The sequence below is a fragment of the Poecilia reticulata genome, chromosome 7 (genome assembly GCF_904066995.2).
Source record: "Poecilia reticulata chromosome 7, P_reticulata-male-v2, whole genome shotgun sequence".
Lineage (NCBI taxonomy): Eukaryota > Metazoa > Chordata > Actinopteri > Cyprinodontiformes > Poeciliidae > Poecilia > Poecilia reticulata.
Window position 1 is genome coordinate 724,149 of NC_088836.1, and position 25,744 is coordinate 749,892.

The 25,744-nt window shown below is 39.9% G+C and overlaps 1 protein-coding gene across 12 annotated transcripts in view; it reads left to right on the forward strand.

Moving 5' to 3' along the window:
* The window catches only part of agrn (agrin), a 464,513-nt gene that overhangs the window by 160,034 nt on the left and 278,735 nt on the right, over nt 1-25,744 (forward strand). The window contains exon 1 of one of the 12 annotated variants that reach the window (XM_081608539.1): nt 20,041-21,976. The exons of 10 other annotated variants lie outside the window; for them this stretch is intronic. In XM_081608539.1, coding sequence (XP_081464665.1) covers nt 21,814-21,976 — 163 coding nt within the window. In that variant the 5' untranslated portion in view covers nt 20,041-21,813. Of the gene's footprint in view, nt 1-20,040; nt 21,977-25,744 lie in introns of those variants that run through there. One more of the 12 variants, XM_081608543.1, reaches the window with a different exon arrangement.

The window sequence follows — 25,744 nt, forward strand, 5'->3', positions numbered from 1 at the left end:
TAACTCATCCATCTCTGCTGATGAATGAGATAGCGTCCATTTGCATCTTCTGTTAAAAAATCATCTCAACCATGGTGCAAGACTGATGCAACATAAACACACGTAGTACTTAATTTGAAACATGATTTAAACCACACAGGCACTTCACTGTTGGCTTGTTGGCAAAAAATATTAATTCAATGTTGAATTGCCATCATGTGCAATCTGGGTACAGAACGGAATCACAACTCATTGTTGTCAACACATAGTGCTTAAGTTAAAATGTGATTAACCCTCAGCTAAAATGGGGTGTGCTGTGGTGGCGCAGGGGCTAAGCACAACCCACATATGGAGGTTGTCGTCCTCAACTCAGCTGTCACAGGCTCAATTCCTGGCATTGGCAACCTTTGCTGCATGTCTTCCCCCTTTCTTGTCAATTAACTATCAAATAAAGACCACTAGAGCCAAAGAAATCTTTAACAAAATAAAATGTGAAAATGAAAAACCATCAACCATCAAAATTGTTTCACCTGGATCCCGAGGAGGGGAGGAGAGTGGAAAGTGGGGGAGATTGATGGGTAGAGGGGCCAGGTGAGGGGTGGGCAGTGGGGGGAAAGGGGTGTGTGTGTGCGTCCTTGGCAGGTGGAGGGGTGTGAAAAACAGCTTACATTAATTGAACATTTAGATTACTATTTCTTCCCCCAAACCTTGTCCTCAAGGCAAACTGACCTGCGTGTTTTCAGTTCAGCAAAACCCTGTTAATCAGATGTCAATTAAAATCATGTGTGCTGAATTAGGGAATACATAAAACTTGCAGGGCAGTAACTGGAGGACCAGTGCTGAAAAACACTGGATTGATGTTGGCATTTCAATCAATGGATATCGACAATAAATCAACATCGATTCAATGACACATTTTCAACTTCAGTTAATTGGCTAGAATTGAATGGTTGTTTGATGGTTGATCCAGCTACTGTCGTTGACCTTAACCATAAATTCAACCTTTGTGATCATAATTCAACATTGAATTAACATATTTTGCCAACAAGCCAACAACGACAGCTGTGTGGTTGGGCCATCCCACTCATGTAAATGTTGGGGTGTACCGCTCCACTCCTTGTAGTAAGTTGTAGATGTTTTTGTGTCAATATATCTCACACACAGTCAGTAAGAATTTTTATTAACAAGTAAAAAAATGTACAGAAAGGAATCACCACTCACTATCCTCTACAGTAGCGGTTCTCAAGGTGGGCGGTACCGCCCCCCAGGGGGCGTTCAGAGGACGGCAGGGGGCGCTGGCGGACATTTTAACAAAAGGGGGGCGCTGAGATGCCTTTGGGGGGCGTTTGGTCGAAGGTAAACTTTACACCTTAAATCCACAACAATACCAGTTTAGACTTTGAGCAACTTGGTAAAACTGTATTGTGTAACATTAAATCATGCTTGGCTGCAACTGTATCGATGGCAGCTCTTCTTCTTCTATTCAGTGTTTGTAGCTTCATGGCTCCGCATCAGTTCAGCGTTACACCGACTGATGACGCTGCTGTGATTCACTTTGTCTGGTATTCATGTAGGCTACATATGTTTTGGCAGTTCTGTGATCATGTCAAAGCAGCAATTTATATTAAAAAGTGTTTTATTTCCGTTTGAAAGCTGCCCGCTTCCATGGAAGGACAACAGAAAATCGCTCTTATAAACATGTAATTACTAAAATCACGATACCTTCACTTTGTATCCCTCTGAAAAATGAACCCATTTAAATAAAGAAATCCCTCCATGGGTGATTCCACGATAGAGAGCGTTCATTTTATAGCGTTAACACGGAGCTGTAAGTGGTCCGGTATGAAACGGGGGTGATAGAACAACACAGCACTTTTAAATTTCAATAATCAGAATGCAGAAATTGTTTCCGTTGTTTTAAAAGGTTTATGTCAGTCTGCCTTTTCCCCATCGATGTTTCCCGACCGCCCTGCACTTTAGGGGGTAAAAAAATAAATAAAAAAAACGCCGCGCACATTGCGCAAAACTCTGAAACATGAGAAGCGGGCAAAATGGAGCGAAGAACTAGATGTGAATTATGGCATAAAAACAGAGAATCCGACGCTGAACAGTGAAAAATCAACACATGATGTGAAACACATGACGATTAGGAAGCGCAGCAGGTGATGAATGAATATTACTGATGATCAATAAACAATAAAATAAATCTAGCAACAGGAAAAAAAACTAAAGTGGACATAGCAATAAACCAAGAGAGGATAAAACTAATCAAAGGAAACTAAATGGAAATGAATGAAGAACAAAATGCAAGAATAAACTAAGAAACTAAAGTAAATACAGAGGAATAAACTGGTATGGCAAGACCTTTCGAGCAATAATTAATACAGAGACTGTATGGCAAGAATAAACACACTATTTCCAGATAAAAGGTAAAATAATAATGTTGACGTACTACCCCCGCCCCCCCCCTAACCCCCCTCCTCCAGACGCCGATACGTTTAGGGCAAAACTCGCTACATTTACCCCGTTATGTGCGCGAGGTGAAGGAGCGTAAGGCGCGCTGAAGTGTACGGGAAAACATAATCGGTGCGCCGATTCAAAACATCTACAATAATGATAGTAACATTAATAATAAAATAATAGTCAGTGCAAGTAGCCTACAAATTCTTTGGTGGGTGGCGGTGAGGGACCTGGATAAAGGCTAGGGGGGCGCTGGCCCAAAAAAGGTTGAGAAACACTGGTCTACAGTGTTATTAAAAATGTGATAACCCCGCTCAGTAATAAAATGCTCTCACCCAGAGCCCTGATGAGGGGGAGAGGAGGGGAAGAAGGTGTGTGGCTAAACAGCTGACATGGATTCAATATTGATCAGACGTTGATCAGACCTCAGCAATTCATTCTTTAGATTTCAACCACAAAACAACATTGATTCATTGACACAGTTTCAACGGTTAGAATTGGATGGTTGTTTGATGGTTGATCCAGCTTCTGTCATTGACCTTAACCATAAATTTAACCTTTGTGATCATAATTCAACATTGAATTAACATCTTTTGCCAACAAGCCAATAGCAAAGTGGTTGTGTGTTTGGGTCATCCCTCTCATGTAAACGATAGGGGTGTACCGCTCCACTCCTTGTAGTAAGTTGTAGATGTTTTTGTGTCAATATATCCCACGCAAACAGTCAGTGAGAATTGTTATGAACAAGTAAGAAAATGTACAGAAAGGAATCAGCACCGACTATCCTCTACAGTGCTTAATTTAAAATGTGATAACCCCCAATCAATAATAAAATGCTCTGACCCAGAGCTCGGATGAGGAGGAGAGGAGGGGAAGGGGTGCGGCAAAACAGCTGACATTGATTCAACATTGATCAGTCGTTGATCAGACATCAGCATTTCATTCATTAGATTTCAACCACAAAACAACATTGATTCAATGACACAGTTTCAACATTGGTTACTTGGCTAGAGGTGGAGGATTGTTTGATGGTTGATTCACCGTCATTTGTTGACTTCAACCAAAAATCAACGATTCTAACTATAATTCAACGTTGATTTAACGCCGTGGGCAGAGTTCACTTCAACTGAACCCAGAGTGAGGTTTGTAGCTGAACCAGAGTTTGATTCATTCACACTTCCCCAATGAACCAGACTGTCTAGACAGACAAACTAGAGTTTTATTAAAGTGGACCAAGCTAGGAACTATTGCCATACAAAAAGTACATAACACTGAGCGGATGCTAACAGTGAGTACGCAAAACATTAAAATGAAGGAAATCTGACAATCGGGGAAAAAAAGTGTTGCTTGTCAATTTATTCACAGGAAATATTTTCTCCTTCTGTACATCTGTCTTCTGCTTTCGTTCCTGATAGCAGCTGATAGTGATTCTCCCTCCACTTTCTCTGTGTGACCTGGCTAGTGCAGCTTGGCTGACTCTTGGTGACAGATGGCGGTTTTGGCCTGAGATTGACATCTGTATCACCCTGGGCTCCCTGCGCCTGTTCGTTCCAGTGTAAAGGCTGTCAGAGCCAGCCACTCTTGGTCTGATTCTCTGCTCCTAGCCATTCTGTGGCGCTACCACAATTGGCTCCATATGCCAGCCACATGGAGAAGTGTCACTCTCTGCTAGCTCTGCATACATACAGCAGCCAGGCTCCCAGGTTGCTCTCCTCATTCCTGCTTCTCTTCCTGTCAGTCTGCCTTTTGCCGTTTCTTTCATTAATTTTCTGTCTGTGCCAGTCCACTCGAATAATTTCCTTACATGGCTATTAATGGACAAATGTCAGTGCCGAAGAGTGAGTAAACAGGGCGAGGCAGCCAAGCGGCGAGGATATTACATTCTGTAATCACTGTTGTTGCGGGTTAGAAAATCAGAGGCGTTTAATAGGATTTTATTTCTGCCTGAATTAGTTCCTGTTCATTTAGAAGACCGGTGGGAGGTCAGTAGACAGCAGTCTTGGGTCCATTAGCACTTCTGCTGCAGGAGACAACAACAGGAATATTAAAATGATTTTCTAGCAGTGTACAGGGCCCGGTTCAGGCCTGAGGCAAAGAGCTGGGTCAGAATGAGCTGGAAACAGGTCAGCTGTAGGTTGGCTGATGTGAGCTGAAGATGCCGCTTCCCCTCTGGACGGCCAGGCAGTGTTAGCAGGATGGACAAATCAGGTTTCTCTACGTTATTCTGCTGCTAAACGACACAAACAGCAGCTTAGGAGGACAGAAGGATTGCAAGTCTTGAATGATTGAGGAAATATTCTGGGTTGGATCTCACCTGTAACAACATCGCATTGAACAGCAGGCGACAGCCAGCCCTGAGCAGAGAGTGTCAGTGAGTCAGTGTGAGGAGCCCAGCAGCGTACCGACCCGGCTCGTCTGACTGTCATGGAAAACATCCCAGAGAAGTGCAGCTTCACTGAGCCAACATGGAGGCCAGATCTGCTCAGATATCATGTCTTCTTCATAAAATATGTCCGACTGGATGGAACTGAACCCATGAGGTGTATTTAAATCTCACAGATATTTTGATGAAGGAAACAGAACCTGGAGGCTGATGTTGTCAGTAACATTCAGCTTTAGTAACTGTTCACTCATGTTGTGGAGCTTTTTGTTCCCACAGATCAAAATGTTATTGATCAATCTCTTCCAGACACATCAGTGTGAAAATTAAACCATGACGAAAGGAGAAAATGATTCCCCACAAGTTAACAAATACTATAATAATTTATTTTGTTCAAATTCAGATTTTCTTCAGATAAATTTCAACAAAAAAATCTAATCTATTACTAGAGCTGGATCTGATTAATTTTAATTTCTATGTGTAAAGGTAATTTTCTTTGAGATCTTATTATTGTAATGAGGTCAGATTTCTGAGAGATCATTTTAGTTAAGAAAACACAACAAAAACGAGTTTTCTTTGAGAAAGCTTTCTTTCTTTTTGTCTTACTGGAAAAAATCAAAAATGACTGAATCTGGCAAAAGTCTGCTTTGTTTGTTACATTATTTATTATGTTCAGGCTTTTAAACTTATCTAAAGTTATACTGAGTATAACTGAACCATCCATTCAGTTATACTCAGCTGTAGGTTGGCTGATGTTGGCTTTCTGTCTTTGCTTCATTTCTGTGGCGTTGGTCAGCTATCAGGCCATGAGGTTAATAATGCATCAGAGCAATTCAGAAACACAAATTAAGAAAAGTTAAGTAAGAAAAATCTTGTTAATAAATATTGTGATTTTTATTTATTTAGACATACAAGAAAACAGACCGGCTATAGAAAGGTGTTTTCACAGTAAATAACCTTTTCTACCATTAGTTTCTTCATAAACTAGAAATGAGTGTGACAGGACGGTGTCTGGTTTGTTTTTAACATGTTGGCCATCCTACACAGCTGACTGACGGCGAGCGTTATTACATAACTTTATTCAGAACTACTGCATGGAAAAGCATCAGGATTTTAGCCAGCTGCAGTCATCAGACCCAGCTGATCACTGGCAGCAGGAGGAACATTTGAGTCTCACATGAAACAAATCCAGTTATTTTCCCACATTAACCATCATACACAGCTAGAAACCCTGAGCAATTAGTTGGGGAGGGGCATCATCGCCATGTGACATGACTCAACTGACTTAATGTCAGGACGTTGACTGGTTCAGCCAAATGACAGATCATTAAAGGGAAACCACTGGAGTCTGACAGAAATAATGCACGTTTCTGTGTCTGTGTGTGTGTTTATAATACAACAATAATGGCTAAACACACTCAGTCTTAAAAATCCTACTCTGGTCCTTAAAGGGGCAAAGCTCAACTTATGTAAAAGTTGAGCTTTGCGTGAGTTTTGCTTTGATCTCCATGGTAACCATTCTGGCTTTCCTGAACACTGAGTCTTATGAAGCTCCTCCTCGGACCTGCAGGCTCCAGTTCATCAACAACTTTCTGCATTAAAGGCTGAATGGAGGAACGTTGTTGTGATGACTTCTTGGTGGCTTCTTAAATAGACAGAGGCCCAATTTCAAGGCTTTACATTGCAAAGTCAAGTTTATTTTAAGTCATGTTTGATATATTCATCTTTTATAGTTACTTGATTGTGCCTGGAAAATACGTAATACTGCTCCTATGATAACTGAGTGTTTTTGTTAAACATTGTGATTTGCTGTTTGTGCATAAATTCCTTGTTTACACCCACAGATTAAAGCTGATTTTGATTCTGAAAACATTTCAGAATCAAAAACTATTCCTTAATCTTAAATTATTCTCCAGTTTTGCATTTTTTAAAAACTTTTATATTGAATCAAAGCCCATAAAGATCACAATGATTTTTCTTGTGGTCTAAATGTTTTTCCTTCGTAGCCCAATCAGCCTAATGTCCATGTTACATTTCAGTTTCAGTTCCTTACTCATGCAGTTAGTTAGAAGTGAACATTTATTGTGTCATTTATCGTGAAAAACTTTACAAGAATTTTGATTATTATGTCAATAAATTTCAATTAATTATGTCAAAGAAGAAACAGAAATGACAGTATGATTAGAAATGTTGTTTTTACCATTTTTTCCATCAATAGATATCAGTAAAATATGATTAAATGTAGTTACTGTGTGCAGCTGTTAAAAATGGTCATGTTTTTCCAGAGTTTGTGTTTCTGGCATCATGAATGCTGTAACATACAGTCACCTAATTAAAATGCAATTAAATAGGGGAGTCACGTGGGCAGGCGAACAAGATGGCAGCTGCTAACGGCTCTCCGTTCCCGACATGTAATTAGATGACGATATTGTAGTCAGGGGCTCTTTTTTGATACTGTTCTCAGCAAGTGAGGAAGCAGGGTAGGCTTGTGGACTTCTTTTTCGGAGAAAAAAGTACTTTAATCCTGAAATGGCCGCAACGAAATACTCAAAGAGTACAGGCCGCATGTCGACCCGCAACAGCCCTACACATGAGGAAGAACGGGGGAAACACCTCCTCCTAATATCATGAATTTGTTTTCGGAAGTAATTAAAAAGAGTAACATGTTACAAAGCGTAGCTGCGGACGTCTCCACAATAAAGCAGACAACGTCGGAACTGAATGCAGCGGTGGCTGCAATGCAAGAAAGACTGACGGAGGCGGAAACACGCATCTCCCGCTTGGAGGACACTTCAGAGCGGCTGCACACTGCAGTTGGTGAGAGAAGCAAGCTAATGGCAGCCATGCTGGACCGCATGCAAGTTCTTGAAAATCACAGTAAGAGGAATAATGTGAGAATTATTGGGCTGAAAGAGACTATCGGTACTGATCAGTGATCAAGGCAGCTAAGGAGAAGCGCGGGTTTGAGTGGCAAGGATGCAGGCTATCAGATATGACTAAAGAACTGGCGGAGAAGAGGAAGGCTTTCACCGCAGTGAAGAAGAAGTTGCAAGAGCGCAACGCTAAATAAACCCTGGCGTTTCCAGCCACGCTGCGCTGCGCGTGAGGAAAAACATAACTTCAGCTCGGCGAAAGCAGCAGAGAAGTTTTTCAATGAAGAGAGCCAGGAGGAGAACGAGCAGGGGGAGGACGCCCCAAATTCAACTGACTAATTCCTAGGAGCCCCATAGAAGATGCTGTCTGACTGACGGGAGGCGAACCTCGCCATCATGAACAGAGTGAAGCGGGATCCACGGACCTGATGAGGTTTTTTCTCTTCAGCCGCTGTAGACGGCAGCAATAGAGTAGGTTTTAAGTTGTCTTTTGTTTTTCTTTCTTTCTTTTCAGGCTGTTTTTATCCGTTTACATGATGGGAATGTTTATTGCCCATGTAAATTGTTTTCATTTTGGCTGGGTGCACTCAGAGTAGGTTGGGAATCAGGGGACAGGGGTACAGATATATCTGTTCAATGTGTTTTATTACAGGTTTAAAACGTGTATCAATCTTTAATCTTCTATGACTGGGAAGTATATAAAATTCACGTCTTGGAATATTAATGGATGCGGAAATCCAGCCAAAAGGCGCAAAATATTGGCTTATTTAAAGACAAATCAAGCCGATATAATATTTCTCCAAAAACTCACCTAAACGAGGGGGAAGAGTCCAAGTTCAAGACGGGCTGGGTAGGACATATTTTTCATAGCTCTCACTCAAGTGCTCGCAATGGTGTAATTATTCTCATTAAGAAAAATATTCAGTTTTCATTGATAAGACAAGCTAAAGATACAGAGAGAGGAATGGTTTGCATTGAAGCAATGATAGAAGGGGTAAAGGTTATACTCTGCAACATATATGCACCCAATAAGGAGGACCCTAACTTTTTCCACAAAATAAATAGTATATTGGGGGATATGGAAGGACAAACAATATTAGCACGGGATTTTAATGAAGTTATGGATCCTATTCTTGATAAAAGCACATCAAAAGGTCCAATTAGCTCTAAAGGAAGAGATGCAGTTCATATGCTAAAAGAGAATTTGGGTTTAGTAGATGTTTGGAGGTTAATTAATCCATCTAAAAGAGAATACACATTTTATTCTCATTGTCATAAATCCTATTGATCTGTTTTTGATTTCAAAACTCATAGTAAATAATGTACGTAGCCGTGATATAAAAGCTATTGCACTTACTGACCATGCAGCTACGGAATTATGCATAAGATTAGGAATATAAGAGGTTCAAGATGGAGAATGAATGTATCGATTTTACAGGACAAACTCTTTAAAGAACAGTTGGGGCAGGACCTGAGATACTTCTTTGAAATAAATATTGGCAGTACAGAGCATGTTCAATCTGCATGGGAGACCTCTAAGGCATTCCTGAGAGGTAAACTTATAGCATACACTTCATGGAAGAAAAAAGAAAGTTTATGTAAAATTTGTAAATTGGAAAGAGAAATCAAACTTAAATAAAACAATTTGGCTAGGTGTTATGATGATTTACTTTATCGAGATATTTGTGGGCTTAAGTTTCAGTTAAATGAAATTTATAACAAAAAAGTGGAATATTCTCTATTTAGGTTAAAAACTTCATTCTGTGAGGGAGGGGAGAAAACTGGAAAATTATTAGCAAAACAAGTTAAAAAAGAGGATTTTTTTGAACACAATCCCTGCCATTAAACAAGGAGATACTTTAGTAACCTCAGCAAAAGACATAAACAATGGCTTCAAACAATATTACGAAACATTATATATATCTTCAGTGTTTAACAAGACAAACCAAAGAGAAAGTGATGCTTTTCTCTCCAAACTCAATCTACCAAGGCTATCCCAGGAGCATGTAGAGTGGTTGGAAGCACCAATTACAGAAGAGGAGATCAGGAAGGCAATTTCAGGGATGAAGGTGGGGAAATCCCCCGGTTTTGATGGTATTCCATCAGAATACTACAAGTAGTACATAGATATTCTTGCTCCAGTGTTGCAAAAGGTGTATCAAGAGATTTTTGAGAGAGGACAGCTGCCTCCTACTTTTAATGAAGCTCTGATATCCTTGATTCCAAAAAAAGATAGGGATAGCACAGACCCGGCAAATTATAGGCCAATTAGTTTATTAAATGTGGACTGTAAAATATTAACCAAGGTGCTGGCTGTGCGCTTACAAGTCCTTCCTAGTATTATTCACCAGAATCAGACAGGCTTTATGAAAACCCGCTCCTCCTCTGATAACATTAGAAAATTATTGCACCTGATGTGGCTGAGTCAGTCACAGGAGGAGCCAGTTGTTGCCATCTCCTTAGATGCGGAGAAGGCGTTAGATAAAGTGGAATGGAGCTCTCTCTTTTCGGCTCTCTCAAATTTTGGATTTGGGCCTTTTTTTATTAAATGGGTCAAAATATTGTATAAGGAACCAAAGGCTGCTGTCATAACTAATGGTACCATCTCATCCTTTTTTAATTTATCACGTGGGACCCGTCAGGGTTGTTCTTAGTCCATTGTAATTCATCATGTTTATTGAAACTTTAGCATTAGGATAAATAAGGACATCAAAGGGATATTATGGGGACAACAAGAACACAAACCTCTTTTATATGCGGACGATATTTTATCAATTATAACACATCCGCTTACATCTTTGCCGCACCTAATGGACACTATACAGATGTATTCAACGATCTCTGGGTACTCTATAAATTGGGCTAAATCTGAAGCCACGCCATTATCCTCTTAATGTAATTCACACATGGTCAAAGATTTTAAATTCAAATGGGTACCTGAAGGCATGAAGTATCTTGGGAATAGACTCAGCAGGGAGTTGGAAGCGTTACCTTCACTAAATTTTAATCCGGTGCTTTCAAAAATTAAAACAAATTTTGAAAAGTGGGAGAAGATAAAACTAACACTGTGGGGTAAGATTAATGTTATAAAAATGATTACCGCCCCTCAGTTTAATTATGTGCTTATGATGCTTCCTATTTCAATTCCACTCGATATTTTTAAAAGATATGAAAACTTAAACATTTTTGTGGGAAGGTAAAAGAGCGAGAATAAAACTAGGAAAATTGTATGCTCCTAAAGAAAAGGGCGGCCTAGGACCTCCGGATCCTAAGCTCTACTGTTTGTCATTTGAGATGGTAAAATGAGTTAAATACTGGGAAGGTGAGAACAGGCAGGAATGGTTACATATTGAAAGGGATATTTGTTTGCCATTTGACCCCAAACACAAATTGTCTCAAAAGATCAACACAACAAACCCAGTTTTATGTTCATTCTTGTAAAGTTCTTCAAAGGTACACAAACTGTTAAAACTTCCACATCAGGTGGAGAAATATGCGTCTCTCTGGAATAATCCTGCTATATGTATTGGTAAAACACCTGTATTTTGGAGGCAGTGGCATTCACGTGGCATATGCACCATTGGTGACTTGTACAAAGATGGGCAATTCATGTCCCTCAATGAACTTACCCATACATTTAACTTGGAAGGTAGAGCAAATTTTTGGAAATATCTACAGATGAGACATTGTGTTACCTCAAAATTTAAAATGATTGCAGAAAATGATATATTGAATTATATTAAGATGCCGCGTGAACAACACACTGCCTCTCAATTTTATAAGCTGCTAAGTTATAATTTGAGTAGTGAATCATCAAATATTAAACTTCTTTGGCAGAAAGATTTGAGAAAAGAGTATACAAAAGAAAGATGGCTGAGTGTGCTGTCAGAGAGTGGTAAATATGTGAAAGAGGCCAGAAGTAAATTTATACAGTATAAGGTGCTGCATAGATATTATCATACGCCTACTAGGTTACACAGAATGAAAATAATGTCAAACAATATGGGCTGGAAATGTAAGAAGGAAGTGGGCACATATTTGCATTGTTTTTGGGACTGCTCTCTGGTTTCACCATTTTGGATTAAAATCTTGGAGGCTCTGAGTGCATGGCTTGGCTTGGAGATCCCTCAGACTCCAGAACTGTGTTTACTGGGAGACAGATCTCAAATGCCGAACACCCCAAAAGGAGCTTTTACAGTTGTGGTGGTCGGTCTGGTGACAGCCTGCAGGATCATCTTAAGACATTGGAAGACCACAAAGTGTCCCGAGCTAAATGAGTGGATTAAAGCAGCTTCTTATGAAGCCATGCTCAACAACATGAAAGGGAACAGGAACATGGAATGGGATACCATTTGGGACTCATTGAAAAGAACTACGGCTTTGACTAATGCATCTGGATGAAGCTTGATTTTCCTGGACAATTACCTTTCTCTCAACTACTAAATGTTTTTGGATTAACACTAACATACACACATAAGACTGTACCCTGGGTTTGGGGGGAGGGGGGGTGCACCAGCCCTTTTTTCTTTTGTTCTGTATTTGTGTTTTATGTGAAATAATATAATGAAAATCAATAAAATTTGAATTACAAAAAAAAAATGCAATTAAATAGTTTTTTTAGTTATTTTGTTATCACAATAGCAATAAAAATGATTGTGATATAATTGTAAAACCATATTTCCCAGCCCTAACCAGGCTCCCTGATATCCATCCCTTCTCTATCAGCCAGCCTGTTGTTTTCCTCTTTATGGGAGTTTATCAGAGAGCAAATGTTAATGCGTTTAGTCACACACAGCTGTGCAAAGCGCTGGCCTCCATGTTGGTGTTTGAATTCTGCTCAGCTTGTAGGCCTGAGGAGTGGGAAGTCTGGGGATCTGCTGGACGGCACAATGAAGTCTGACTTATGATGATTGGAGTTTATACCACAGAGAGACATCTGGCCCACCTGTTAGTGTTGTGCCACTATGGCCCACTGAGTAGCAGAGCATTGACTTCCCACCGCTTTGCTCTGTTGCACGGCTCGATGCGCATGAAGAACTCAACATGGCCTTCTGATGTCCTTTAGCAGTCGGATACGCAGTTCATAAAACAGTGGTTCTTAACCTGGGTTCCATCGAACCCCAGGGGTTCGATGAGTCGGTCTCAGGGGTTCAGCGGAGCCTCTGCCATGGAGGTAAAGACACACTTGTGTAAAGTCGTGATGACGCCCCGCTTTGCCATCACTTGCTGCAGAGGATCATGTTACATTGCTTAGCCAATCGGAGGATCACGTTACATTGCTTAGCCAATCGGAGGATCACGTTACATTGCTTAGCCAATCGGAGGATCACGTTACATTGCTTAGCCAATCGGAGGATCACGTTACATTGCTTAGCCAATCAGTGCTGCTGAGGAGCCCTGATTGAAGGAGCTCCACTCTCAGCATGAATTTCAACTTGTGTCTTTAATTACTTCAGCAAAGCTCACAGTTTTTACCAAATTCTATAGTCTAAATTTGCTCCTTAGTCGCATCTTTTCGGGGTTGGTACTGCCTCTAGTGGTGTGGGGGTGGTAACACAGCTAATAATTACATTACTAAATCAGAATACCGCCAAGTATTTTGTGTGTCGGGGGGGTTGTTGGAATGAGAAGGGTTCGGTGAATGCTCATATACAACTGGGGGGTTCGGTACCAAGGTTAAGAACTACTGTCATCAAAGAAATTAGACCAAGTGATGTTATGTTGGGCAACAGACCCATAAAAACCCAGGAAATGGCTGTTAATGGCCTCTGCATGCTCTAGTAAATGTAGTTAAACCTGATTTAAGGTCTATACATATTCTGTGCCGTAAAGCACAAAACGACAGAACAGTTGACTGTCTTTGAAATGAGCGGATCCGAGCAGTGGAGAGGTCCAACGAACCGGCAATTACCAAATCTGTTCTAAATTTTCACAGACTTCATCCTTTTCATTAACATCATTAAACTGCTTGTTTACAATGGACAGTGGGACAGAATAATCTCTAATGCCATTAGTGATGGCAGCAGCCTCACTTTTGATAGTGCCCGCTTTGAAAAGAGGATGGCATCCTTCTCTAATGGGTGGCGGTGCATTCACTGACAACGTCTCTTTTCTGTTTTAAACCCTCTCACATGATCCTGCTGTAGAGGATTTAACAGCAGAGCAGGATTTTTACTATGCATTATTCAAAATTACAAACTGATTCACAATAGTAAATATGTTTATTTTTACAACATTACTCCAGGAAATTTGTCTCAATATTTAAATTGGACAAAAACATTTTTAGGTTTTAATTCATTAACATTGACATGAATTGATAAAGCTTTCTCTATTGAAACATCCAGATATTAGAGAACATAACATCAATAAAACCATGTAGTTTGCAATCTTAAGACAAAAAATTACTTCGTTAAATTCTAAATTTTTCATTTTTAATGAAAGCTTTTGGAGCCACATTGGATGGTCTGAAGTGGCCACACTGGTGGCCCTGGAGCCAGAGGTTGGAGACCCCTCCCTGTGTTTGACTAAAGACGTTAATCCATCCATCCATTTTCTAACACCATTGTCCCTATTGGGGTCAGGAGGGTTGCTGGTGCCTATCTCCGGCTAACGTTCCAGACGAGAGGCGGGGTCACCCTGGACAGGTCTCCAGTTTGTCGCAGGGCAACACAGGAACAGACAGGACTAACAACCATGCACACACACACACACACACCTAGGGACAATTTAGAGAGACCAATTAACCTGACAGTCATGTTTATGGACTGTAGGAGGAAACTGGAGAACCCGGAGAGAAGCCACCATGCACAGGGAGAACAAAAGTTTAAAAATGACAACATAGGTTTGATATAACATTTTATTTAAGAAAAGAGGGACAGATCTTTAAACATTTGACTCCTTTTTGACTGTCAGAATAACAGTCTATTGTCCACAGAAGAACAGAGTCCATGAGGTTAAGCTTTGTACTGTATGAACCAGGGAAACGGTACAAGTTGTGGTAACCCCAGTTAGACTCTGGTTGGCGTTACTTTGATTCCTTGTGATGTCTTCCTCTCATTCTGACGTGTAATGAAGCCACTTCTTGACAGTTTTACTGCAGTCCTCAAGAGTCAAACTGCAGAGCAACGGCTGAAAAACACAAAAATAAAAGTGAGGAAGGTGCCGGTTAGAAAGATGATAAACATTTGAAAAGTTCTGAAAGACATTGAAAGATTGAACAGTGTACTGGTTACAGGTCTGAGAACAAATACAAACCATATAGTTCCCCATGTACACTCACTGTTAATATTTATCTTAATTGTTCATTAATATTCATCTTAATGTTTACGTATACAACTACATTTACCTATCAAGTTGCAGTCTAGTGTTGGATTTATGATGCTGCACATGTTAAAATGAGGGAATCAATATTTAAAATAAAGGCTGTTTATCAGAAAACCTAAAGATAAAACTCAGGGAGGATCAGAGTTTATTTAACACACCAGAGACAGATAAATGGAGCAAAAGGTGATTTATACTGTAGTTGGAAAAATTTATAATTTATACAGAATAAACTTCCATCAAATAGCTGGTTTAATCTTCAATCAACTACAAATATTTCCAAATAAGTTTATTAAATTCATTACAAAATGTCCACATGCTGATAAAGATCCCACACCAGTAATAATAGTCCAGTTTAACCAGTTACCAACCCAAGAATCAACAGACTGAATCAGTCATTAGCAGGTTTAGTTCAGTGTTTCACCTGCCTTACATGTTTTAAGTGTTTCCTTTCTGTCTCGCCTGGATTGAATCTGTGGATGATTAACAACCTTCTGCACTTCTTGATGGCTGCAGACAGTCATGCAATCATCTAACTCAGTTGTTCTGGAAGAGAGACACATCTAAGCACGTCCCTAAGCACATTATAATAAAAAATGAAAAACAAGTGATTACTATCACAACAATTTAAAGCCCACCTGGAGCAGCCAGCCTTACACTTCCTTGTCCACCACATGATCTCCCAGACCAACAATAGGCCCCGCCCTATTTTAAAAACTCAAATCTCACAAAATCTTGTAGGATTTCATACTTAGGCCTGGAGCAGTGGGCAGGATGAAAATAATACAAAATGAGACATGACCTCAATTATTAAAAATATGTTTTGCCCCAAAATAACCAGGATTAATATGGGCACAAAAAAATGCCCTTATTTTTCAATAAACACATTTAAGATCAAAGTAATATTAAAAAAACTTACCATAAAACTGCTCAGAGGAGAATTCAATTCAGAAGCCAGTTGCACTGTGGCTCTGTGGGTAGAACAGTTGTCTTGTGGTTGGAAGGTTGATGGTTCAATTCTAGCTCCCTCCTGCCACATGTCAATGTGCCCCCTGGGCACCTAAACCCAACTGATCTGTGCATTAAGTGAATGTGACTCTAGTGTAAAGTGCTTTCAGTGGTCAAAATGACTGGAAAAGTAGTATGTAAATTTATTTACCATTTTTGAAGTAAACTAAATGATTTGAGTAAGACTGACTTAAATCTGTTATCTTAAACATACTTAATACATTTGTTAAAAATAATTGAGTTGGATGATTATAATATATTGAATTGGGTAAACTTAATAAATTAGGTTTAATAAATGTAATAAATTCAGTTTGATAAACTTAATTGAATTGCTTGTTACCTACAGAAGCAATTCAATTAATTTGGTTCAACTATTTTCTTTTTAGAGTGTTTTATAGTTGATCCACCATCAGTCGTTGACCTCAACCATACATGCAACCTTTGTGATCATAATTCAACATTGAATTAACATCTTTTGCCAACAAGCCAATAGCGAAGTGGTTGTGTGTTTGGGTCATCCCTCTCATGTAAACGATAGGGGTGTACCGCTCCACTCCTTGTAGTAAGTTGTAGATGTTTTTGTGTCAATATATCCCACGCAAACAGTCAGTGAGAATTGTTATGAACAAGTAAGAAAATGTACAGAAAGGAATCAGCACCGACTATCCTCTACAGTGCTTAATTTAAAACATGATAACCCGCTCAGTAATAAAATGCTTTGACCCAGAGCTCGGATGAGGAGGAGAGGAGGGGAAGGGGTGCAGCAAAACAGCTGACACTGATGAGAAGTTGATCAGACAAATGCATTTCAGTCATTAGATTTCAACGACAAAACAACATTGATTCAATGACACAGTTTCAACGGTTTGATTGGATGGTTTCACCGTCATTTGTCGACTTCAACCAAAAATAAACGATTCTAACTATTTTTCAACGTTGATTTAACATCATGTGCTATCTGGGTTCTTTAGAGCTGTTACTCAGCTATCATCATCCGTATTACAACTCTTTGAAAAGGCTTGAGTAATAAAAACTCCAACAGCATTTAATATCACATTGGAATTAACAAAATGTAGTTGAATTGAAATGAATTAATAGTTATCCTATTAGCAGACTTTTTCTCCTTTTCTGCTCCTCCAGAGCACATCACACTGTTAAGATAAAAAAAATGTATAATTTTCCTTTCACTTGATATTTCTGCATTACTTTTGCCAATCTATCACATAAAGTCACAATAAACTAAAATGAGGAACTGTAAAAAAAAAGGGGAAGATTTTGCTCTTTCAAAATAGCTTCAGTAACGTTTTCTGTCATGAAATTTCTTCCAGACTACGTAACGCTTTTTATTTTTTCAGACATTCATCCAGTGAGTGCGTACTCACCTTTGCAGTTTTTTGCAAGCTACTTCCTGTGAATCAGCATGGCGGTTCTGAAAGGTGCTGATGTAAATTTGCTATTCAGGCTGTTGATTACTGCTGGCAGAAGGAGTAGCTCCGAGATTTTATGTGACCACAGCATTCAGAGAAAATGGCCTGATAAAATTCACCTGGTATAACAAAAGAGGAAGATTTGGAACATGTTTTTATTTAAGGGAGCGATATAGATCCTGCATTGAAAAACAAACCAAAGGGCTCGTAACTCCTAACTCTGCGCAGAAAATGCAAAAGAAAAGTTAAATTTCCTCCCTTTTGATGCTGTGAAATAAATCTCTGCGGAAATATTTTCTTTTTTCATTTATCTTCAACTTATAATCATTTAGACTGTTATGGGAAAATCCCGTCATTCTGCAAAGGCAGCTACTGTTTTCTGTAAAGAATGCTGGCCAGCTTCACACACACACACACACACACACACACACACACACACACACACACACACACACACACACACACACACACACACACACACACACACACACACACACACACACACACACACACACGTGCTCCGGCACACAGATATCTCTCCTGCCAGACCATTAAACAAGAAAGCAGCTCCTTTGGCTCCCTTAATGGAAATTGCTATTTCAAAGCGTTCGGAGAGAGATGTTAACCTTCTGGTATACTTGTGGCATTAAAAATGGATCAAAGCAGCTGAGCTTTGATGTCAATGGAAGATTTTATTTGGGTCGTGGCAGCAGGGAGAGGCGAGCGTCTCCTCACTGCCCTCTGCTGGGAGAAGCTGCGCATTGTTTCTAATTTTACATGATTGATGTTGCTTTTTTCTCTGCTCTGTGTTGTCATTGCTTCATGCATTTGTTGAGTATTTAAAACACAGAGAGATTAAAAAAAGCTTCAGAAAGAGCAGATGGTTATTTTTTGCTTCTCACTCATCAATCAGATTGTTTTCAACATGAGAGCTGATGACTGTCTGCTTGAATTGTGTTGGAATAGAGCTGAGATACTTCTCTGATTGGATGGAGGGGTGTTGAACTTTCAACCCCTAGGGGCAGGCGCAGGCTAACGCCCCTGCCCCCACTCCAACAAGCTCAACGTGAGCCTGGGAACAAACACACTGTCAAAGAGATAAATGAGTGTGAAACACGGCAGCCTAAATGTTACTGTGATGCCTCCATGTTGAGACCGTGGGCTGCAGGCAGACAGAGAGCCGCTGACAGTAAGAGCTGCGGATCTTCCTTGAGATGGTGATTGTGTTCAGGTTAGCGCTGCTGTGGATGTGTGTTTAATGTGTGTGAGCCATTGGTGGGAGTGGGAGGGGGGCTGAAAGGGAAAGAGTTGGAAAGAAAACATAAATAATTGATGACTGATGCCGCCTTGCATCTGTGCTTGCTGTTGTGGAGTTTCTTTAAACTAGCAGGGTTGTGTTATGCTATGATGTAAACACAAAAATATAATGCTTCTGGAAAGTTTACATCTTCTCAAAACATATTTTCTGGCTGGCGGTTCAAAAAAGTGGACAGATCTTCTAAATGCTGGTCATTTAGAAGAAGAAGAGAATTTTTGGGGTTTTTTTCTTCCAACTTTCACTTCTAACCTGTAAATAAACCTTTTCCTTAAGCCACATGAGACCAGTTTATGCTTTATGCCAGCATTTTCATGAACAATCATAAAAAATATAAAATCGTACATTATTTTATTAGTTTATATGTTATTAATTGAAAATGTATTATGATTTTCATTTGTTTTGGTTCTGATCAAATGACAAGTTATTCCAAGTTTCTTTATAGTAGACTTTGAGCAAAATGTAGAAAATAGCTTTAATTTTAAAATAACTTGAACTTTTTGTTGAAAAGGTGTCCAACACATTGGCATACGAGTTGATCGCTGGTTGGTATTAAATGGCCGCCGGTAGATGCCACCATTTCATTTTCCAGTGTGACCACTGTTATGTCACAGAATAGCAGCGTTTTGTTGAACAACAACCAGAACCGATCATTAGACAATTCTTCAATCAACTCTGATCACTGGCAGATTAATGGCTTTAATGTTAATTTGCGTGGGAAAGAAGAATCTATTGACTGAGCGAAGGCTGAAAAGATCTCCAAAGGTTAATTAATAGAATATTGGTTTGCAAGTGTGAAAGAGATGCAGAGTTTCTCCGTTTTTTGTTTTGTTTATTTTGTCTAAGGGGGTCACAAACAAGTGGGTTCGGGCTATTTAGAGTTTCTATACATGACTGACTTAATGTATTTAGCCCCCTCCTCTTGGCAGACCCTTTATTTTTCTCAGTTTGCCTCATTAAGGCTTTGTGAAAATTCTCTAGCTTGTGTGGACGACGCTCTCTTCTGATGAGACTCCAAACTAACAGAGGAGTTGGTTGACATCTCCCAAGTCTTTGGCCGTCTTCTGCTTTGTTGCTGCCGTGTTGCCAGTTTGCCCAGACCCTCCTCTCTTTGACGAGACTCGAGTATACTCCTCCCAAAATCCTTTATCCTCGCTTGTTTTTTTTATTCGCTCACTCAACTCTGGCTCCCAACACCTCCCCTCCCTCTGCCTTTGTTAAAGACAGCCCCTCATACACTCCCCTATCCCTCGCTCTCTCTCTCATGCACTGTCTCTCTCGCTCTTTCATTATGCGCTCATCCATTCCGCTGGCTGGGGGCTGAGAAGCCAGTGCTCTACTACGGAAGCGAGTGTTTGGGAAGCCCAGCGATATGCCACTGCTATTTTCCCCACAAAAACAGGAAGAAAAAAAAGGTGGACCAAAGTGTCAGGATCAGCTTTTCCTTCTTCCACCACTCCTCCTTCCTGCTCACTTGCAGCCTGTCTCTTTTTGTCCGCTGACTTCTCTCATTCATTCACTCCCCGCCGCTCCGGCTGGCTGACCGAGCGTGCTGACACCGGGACCGCTACCTGCTGCCTTAGGGATTTGACAACGCTCCGGGAACCTACTGCCTAGTTTGTCGTTTTTACGGCCAGTGAATGGTGGATGCACCTCATGGATGAACTGGAGTATACAACGGACTGGATGAGGGAGTAAGTGTTGGATACCTGAGGATGAGCGTTTCTTTTCTAACCTTACCAGAACAAACGGAGAATTAAGGAATTTCTTGACCAATTTTCACTCTATCAGACTCAATCTACATCAGTCACTGAGTTTCTTCAGTCTTTATTTTGTTGCACATCAGAAGCAGTGTCAGCTGTGGACTGTCCAGTTGAGTGGGACTGCTCACCTGTCTAACTTTTCCCCCTCTGTGACACTTCCTCTGAACTGCCTTTGGCCTCAGTGGGGCTGGCAGGGCTGCAGGGGAAGGTGGCAATGGCTTACCCCCCCCATAAGACCTGCTTAAAATATAAGTGCACTGGACCATAGAGCAGTGACCAACGGATTGGAAAAACAAGTCTTCTCCTTGCTCCTGGGAGCATAGTGTTCCTAGTAAAACATTCAGACGCTTCCCAGCCAACCATCTCAGCAGATATAAACTTGTTCCAGTTAGGATGTCAGCATTGGAGGGATTTTTGTGCTTGACCATCAACCAAAGAAGCCAGTCTGTCGGACGCAAAGAGTTGTTTGTAAGCTAAAAAAAGGAGCATCATACCACATCCACAGGAAACTTGGAAAGCCACCCCCGCTTTGAGAAATACTTTTGACCCATGTGAAGGATCTTGTTTTGGTCTGGAAGTCTTTTGAAGGAGCCCCTGACCTCTTTCACAATCAACTAATTACGAGTCAGGGTCACAGAGAGGAAAGGACCAGACTCTTTTTGTGGATTTACCATCGACCTGCCATGGAAAGTTTACATGTGGATATCTAACAATCCTAAACACCCACATATCTAACACATACACATTTCTTTCTTATAGATCCATGCCAACAGCTTTGTAACACAAATTGCAAAGCACATTATCACCACCTACTTAAATCTACACACGTCTGTGCTGTAAGTATATAAGGATAGTTGCACATTAAATTCCCATTAGTTTGGGTGTTTGCCATAGGGGATAGAGGGAATGGAGGTCATTCGGACAGGTGGGGTGCTGTCCGAGTCGCCGCTCACACTGTCTGTCCTATAGCCCCAAATGGATGTTATTATCTGTGCAAAATGTGCTGCCCGCAATCCGCTAAAAGCTTTCCGCTGCGATTCTTCGACAGAAACAGTCACCGGGTCCCTGTGACAGTGCACGGTTGGAACCGCAGCTGAGACTGCATCCATTACTCATCTTCTTTTGTTTTTTTTTTTTTTTGTTGTTTTTTTTTTAGTTTTTTTTCGTTGTCTTCCACTCTCACCCCACCGCCATAATTTTTTCCAACGGGTCCCTGGGTGCCCCCCGGCGCTCTCCTCGGCCCATCGTCTCCCCCGCCCTGGAGGGGAGGGGTTCGCTGGAGTGGAGCATGAGCGGCTGCCACTATCCTTCGCCGGCGCCGGAGCGGGAGCGCAGGTACCAGCACAAAGTGTCGCTGGTGGTGCGCTACTTTATGATCCCCTGCAACATCTGCCTAATCCTGCTGGCCACGTCCACGCTGGGCTTCGCCGTTCTGCTGTTCCTCAATAACTGTACGTTTGCTCACCTCAAGCACACACTTTTTGACTCTGTTTTTGTGTTGTTTTCCTCTGAGTTTTAAGCCACTACAACAGTTTCTCTATCTGGAAACATAATCCATAACAATTAGAAATGTTGTGTTTTCTCTTGGTTTATGTGACATCGTTCTTACATTGAATGTCCTTGTTGAGGCAAATTCCCAAACAAAATCTTGCATACCAAACATCTCATAGCCTTATCTGCCCTTGAAATAGGAACATCAGATCACTAAAAGTCAAAGCCCACCTTTCCTTGACTCTAGCTTCGCAGACTGCTCTGTATCTCTGCTCTAAAGCCCTGACATTTACTTTGAACTGCAAAGTATTTCATGCAGATTAAAAGCTTTTGGTGGCTCAGTAAAAGTTTTTTTTTGGTTAGGAAAAACCCAATCTTTTCTTACGTCTTCTCACTACAAACAAATATTTCCGATGTATAATGAGAAAGCAGTAGCACATTAGCTGCCAGTGAAAGTGTTTTTGGAGAGTATTGTCAAATGGTTCTGAATGTGAAGACAATTTATTTCATTTATATATTTCATTTATAGTTACAGCCTGAATACTGGAATCACATATTCACAGTCACTGGTCCTCTATAGAAGTCACTTCTGACAGCTTTTTACTGAGTGAAAAGTATTGATTTATACTTAGGTTAAGAATAAATCAGCAGTTTGTACTTGTTAAGCAGTTTGTTAAAATACAATAAATGCAAAAGCTACATTTTTGGTGGAATAATTCACTCCACTTCTCTATTACACGCTCTGTTTCAGTACAGCAAGTTCAAACTGTGCAAAAGGTGAAATCTCCTTAACTCTCCAAAGTGGGGCTATGCAAGACTTGCACCTCCTAATCACCAGCAGATTACATTAAGTAACTAAATTTGATCACTAAGTACTGCTGTGATAATGTTAGAAATGTGGGCTGAAATGCTGTTTGAGTTACATTTCTTTAGCGACATGGCGCTATGTTTTTGTTTCTATTCTCTTTCAGTTGGCATAAGAGGTTTGTGTTCTCACAAGCTAATACGCTTGAGTGAGAATGGTGTGATGCTCTTTACACAGATATAAGGAAAACTTCCTAAAGAAATGAAAATTCTTCACTTGAAACAGAGAAGGAATAAACACTTTAATATAGATTAATGAAGCAGCAGGGATTAGAAGATTTGAGTGTAATAACCCAGTTTTGACCTGCTGATACAGATTTTAGGCCATTTTGATTTAACTTTATGTTACAGTGTTTTTTTTATATGTTCTTGTCATTAGTCCTTAATCATTTGTCAGGAGAGGAAATATCACACATAGACATAATATAAGAGTAGAACCCGCATTAGCTGCTCCGGCGCAGGAAATACGGCGGCCATCTTGGAGCGGTCGTCCCTCCTACTTTGCTCAACCAAAACAGCAGAAAATGCCTCAGCACTGAGGGATATTGTTGTTCCGATCTATGGATTATTGTTGTGAGGGCTCCACAGACAACATTTCACAAGTAAGATGGACATATTATTGTGTATATTTTGTGATTGGAATATTACTTTACTGTATTTATGTCCACCGGCGAGATACCAGCTAATATTAGCTACAGTGCTTGGAGTAATAGGGTTCAGCCGCAACTGAGATTATGTAAATCTAAAAAAAAAAAATTATTCTCTAACATTGACTTAGATTATCTGACACAAGAACCTACATTAGAAATGAAACAATGTAGCAGTAAGTTTTATAATATTATAAAACTTATATTATGTGTTATAACATTCACCAGCAAAGTTTACACAGGTGGCAAAGACTATTATTTATATCTAATTATTTCACTAGTAAGATACATCCTAAATCTTCCGTTTTTGTTTTGAAAGTTTTATAAAGACTCGATGTGAGGAAGAAGAGGGAGAATCTATAAAGAGAGACGGATTCACTGCAGCACGGATGAATCTCACATCGGATTTTGGACTCAATCTCAGCTGCTGAATCTCTGAAGCTAGAAATTGTCGGCTGAAACACACACACACACACACACACACACCCACATATATATATATATATATATATATATATATATATATATATATATATATATATATATATATATATATATATATATAAAAGCATGTATCCAATATATATTATTCAGTATTAATCATTATTTGTTTGTGTTTGTACAGTTATATAAATATGTATTGATATTTCTAAATAATTTATTAAATAAATTATGAACAGCTGTGTGCTTTTTAATATGCTCATCATACATCAATATCAGAATATTCCATTCCTATTCTATTGTTATAGCCACTAAGCATATTTAAATATGCTGAACTATGTATTAAAAACATACTTAAAAATACAGTTGTTTACAAATGTAGCTTTGATAGATGTTTGAATATGGTTTCCAGTAACAAAAAAGCGTGTTATGATTGATTAAATGCGTTGATACGTCATTGTGCTGCTAAACGCATAATGCTGAGTGGAGTGGTGGACCGCTCCAAGATGGCCGCCCTAAATCCCGTCAGCGACAATAGGCGAGAGCGATGCATGAGGCGTCTATTCTTATATTATGTCTTATGATATCACACTGTGTGTAGGAGAAGTGTCAGTGTAAACCAGTTGGTTTTGTACTGTATTTTCCACACTATAAGGCGCTCCGGATTATAAGGCGCGTAGAATAGACGCTACAGTAGAGGCTGGAGTTACATTATGCATCCACTAGATGGAGCTGCACTAAACGGAATGTCAACACAACAGTCCGACTCGGGTTGGCGAGGAGAGCCTTCCGCTACTGGGCCGGGGCGTGGCCAGACGATGGTCACCCTTCTCCGTTCGCGCACAGCATGTTGGTGGAGAACGTGGTGCTAAATGACCTGCAGACGACCTGATTATCAGGTCGGTAGGTAGATAGGTCAGTCAAACTTTATTAATAGATAACAAACTAGCGTTCTGACTACTATCCCAGCATGCACCACGCGTTTCTTCTTCTACGGGGGAAAATGAAGTCGGCGGCTGCTTACCGTAGTTGCTAGACCTGTTGTGGCTCAATATTGGTCCATATGTAAGGTGCACTGGATTATAAGGTGCACTGTCGGCTTTTGAGGAAATTGAAGGTTTTTAGGTGCGCCTTATTTTGCGGAAAATACGGTAAATGTTATAAAGCAAAGACAAAACTGTAAAAAAGTTGTTGATTTAAAAACAGTCTTTAGCTTCTGATATTAGCTTGATAATCCATAAAAGACGGTGAGGCAGCGATCAATTGACATCCTACCAGAGACAGTTCCTTTATGTTCAAATAATCCAAATTTCAAACATGAAACGATGATGGAGCAAAATGATCAACATGACGTCTGTCTGTCATAACAGCTTTAATGTCTCCATACAACAAACAGGGTGTCTGTAAATGGCTTCTTACACTTCCGTACTTTAAATTAGGGCTGTTTTAAATAATTATTTTAGGAATTGAGTGATTAATCTAACTAAATATTGTACTGGAGCTTAAGGTATTAAAATTAATACACATACACAATATATCTACATAGTTGGTGAAAAGTCAGATCAACTCAAAACTTTGTCTGATTCCTCATTAAAATATATGACACAGAAAGGATGCAATAAAAAAAAATTATATATATATATATATATATATATATATATATATATATATATATATATATATATATATATATATATATATTCTTCAAATTTTACTGTCCTCTCCAACAGCCTGTAGCTCAATATGAACAACTCCTTAAAGATTTGCCCCGTTTAT